This window comes from Priapulus caudatus, unplaced genomic scaffold (genome assembly GCF_000485595.1).
Source record: "Priapulus caudatus unplaced genomic scaffold, Priapulus_caudatus-5.0.1 Scaffold1404, whole genome shotgun sequence".
Classification (NCBI taxonomy): domain Eukaryota; kingdom Metazoa; phylum Priapulida; class Priapulimorpha; order Priapulimorphida; family Priapulidae; genus Priapulus; species Priapulus caudatus.
The window spans coordinates 37110-39478 of NW_014578465.1; the positions used below are offsets into that span (position 1 = coordinate 37110).

At 50.0% G+C, this 2369-nt stretch overlaps 1 protein-coding gene across 1 annotated transcript in view; it reads right to left on the bottom strand.

Moving 5' to 3' along the window:
- The window catches only part of LOC106816528 (dystroglycan-like), a 14110-nt gene that overhangs the window by 5316 nt on the left and 6425 nt on the right, over nucleotides 1-2369 (bottom strand). Inside the window, exons 4-5 of the mRNA XM_014821155.1 lie at nucleotides 1508-1609; nucleotides 729-815 (exon numbers count right to left, since the gene is read on the bottom strand). Of these exons, the coding sequence (XP_014676641.1) occupies nucleotides 729-815; nucleotides 1508-1609 (189 nt within the window). The remainder of the gene's footprint in view (nucleotides 1-728; nucleotides 816-1507; nucleotides 1610-2369) is intronic.

The following is a 2369-nucleotide window of genomic DNA, read 5'->3' on the forward strand; positions in this document are numbered from 1 at the left end:
TACACGTATGACTGCGTGAGTGTACATGTGCTGTGTGCGCGTGTATGCATGTGTGCAGTGTACACGTATGCCTGCGTGAGTGTACATGTGCTGTGTGCGCGTGTATGCATGTGTGCAGTGTACACGTATGCCTGCGTGAGTGTACATGTGCTGTGTGCGCGTGTATGCATGTGTGCAGTGTACACGTATGCCTGCGTGAGTGTACATGTGCTGTGTGCGCGTGTATGCATGTGTGCAGTGTACACGTATGCCTGCGTGAGTGTACATGTGCTGTGTGCGCGTGTGTGCAGTGTGTATGCAATGCATGTATGCATGTGTGCAGTGTGTATGCAATGCATGTATGCATGTGTGCAGTGTGTATGCAATGCATGTATGCATGTGTGCAGTGTGCGTGTGAGCGTACGTACGTGCGTGTGCGTGCGTGCGTGTGCGCTCCTCTCCTATCCTCCCTCTTCTCTCGCTTCTCTCTTGTACTTAATTCTGTATCACCTGACTTTCTACGTTACCATCCGTCTTTATACGTGACGTCACGTAACGGTAATTAAGAGTAGTCATCTGACTTTCTACATTACGTCACGTGTAATTAACAAGTAATCAACAGGTAATTAACAAGTAATCAACAGGTAATTAACAGGTAATCAACAGGTAATTAACAAGTAATTAACAGGTAATTAACAGGTAATTAACAGGTAATTAACAGGTAAATAGCTGGATGAGCACACACGTACCTGTCCTGCGGTGACCGTGATTTCATCTAGTGGCTGCTTGATGGAGGGTTTCAGGTTGAGGCCAGGCTTCGTCGGCACCGGCTTCTTCTGCAAGCAGTCGTGTTCAGCCACCCATTGAGACAGTGGGTACGCAGAAGCATTCATACACATACTGAACAACTAAATGGCCAGCTATGAGTACAAACCGTACAGTTATGAAGCAGTGCGCAGGGGCCCATTGTCAGAAACAAAATTGGTCTTAACATTGGTTTTAACATGAACTTTTTCTCTTAGACCGTTGACAGAAACGCTGCGAAGTTGCGAGAGTGAAAAATCGTAGCAGATTTCCTCGTAACAATACGAAACAAAGTGATGTCGACGGTCTAGGAGAAATTGTTAATGTTAAGACTAATGTTAAGACTAATTTTGTTTCTGACAACGTGCCCCCGGCTCCGTCGCCAGGGAGTGACGACTAATGTTGAAGCCGGTGAATAATGAACGGGTGGTTTCGTCGTAGTATTGATATTACAACAAATACCAGGAGAAATTAGTGTGGATGCCACTCCGTCTAGTCTATGTATGCTAATCAAAACCATATATTACATGTATAAATGATTATTCAGTGGACAAACTGATGGTAGACAAAATGGGAATGGGGTGGATTTTTAATGTAGACGAATCGGGAGTAGGCGAAATGGGTGTAGACCAATTGGGAGTTTTGCTATAGACGAAACGGGAATTCCGCCGTAGGCGAAATGGGTGTAGGCCAACCGGGAATAAAGCGTACGGTCGGTACTCACCCCACTCGGCAGCTCAGGCGTGGTTGTCGTGGGCGTGGTCGTTGCCTCCATGGTCGGGAAGACAGAGGTCGGCGCTATGACAACCGTTGCTGTCACATCCACCTGCAACAGATGCAAATGACGTCACCACCACGCGTAGCAAGTCGTAAAAGCACACGACCATTGCCGCGACGAGTCTACGCCGCGGCGCGTCAACCGACGACTGTTCAAACGACAGAGGGCAGCACATGTAGACACGACATGCGTGCGCTGCGAGGGGGGGATGTGCTCGAGGGTTAGGGTTAGGGTTAGGGTAGGTGAGGGCGGGGTGCAGGCAGACATACGGTACCGTGACGTGCTAGCTCCGGGGTGATGTGTGAGTGGCGCACGCGGGGGTGGGTGCGAGGCGGGCGGGGCAGGGGGTGAAGCATGCGCAGCGACCCCCGCATCCACCGTTGTAGCTACGCCTGTCGGCGCCGGTCGGCAATAGCTGGCTCTGGTGTTGGCCGACCGGCACGCAGCTTTAAATAACATCCTTCCGACCGGCAGAAATATGATTGAGTTTGTGTAAAATTACCTTCAAAATGGTGAGCAATCTACAAATGATCACAACTGATACACTTAGTTGCCCCGGGACGCCACCAGGGGGCCCTGGACCCCCGGCCGTGAACCGCTGCACTCCGTTCGCTCCACTCACTACGCTCGCAATCACTGACATTAGCCGGCAGTAAAATTGTCCTGGCTACAACCTAGCCCACATTCCCCCCACACACCCACCCCCAGCAGCACTGCAGCTAGACATCCATGATCCACATAATCCGGCTATCACAATTTGCATCACGGTTACTGTAAATAGTACTTTTAACTTGTACATGGTTACTGT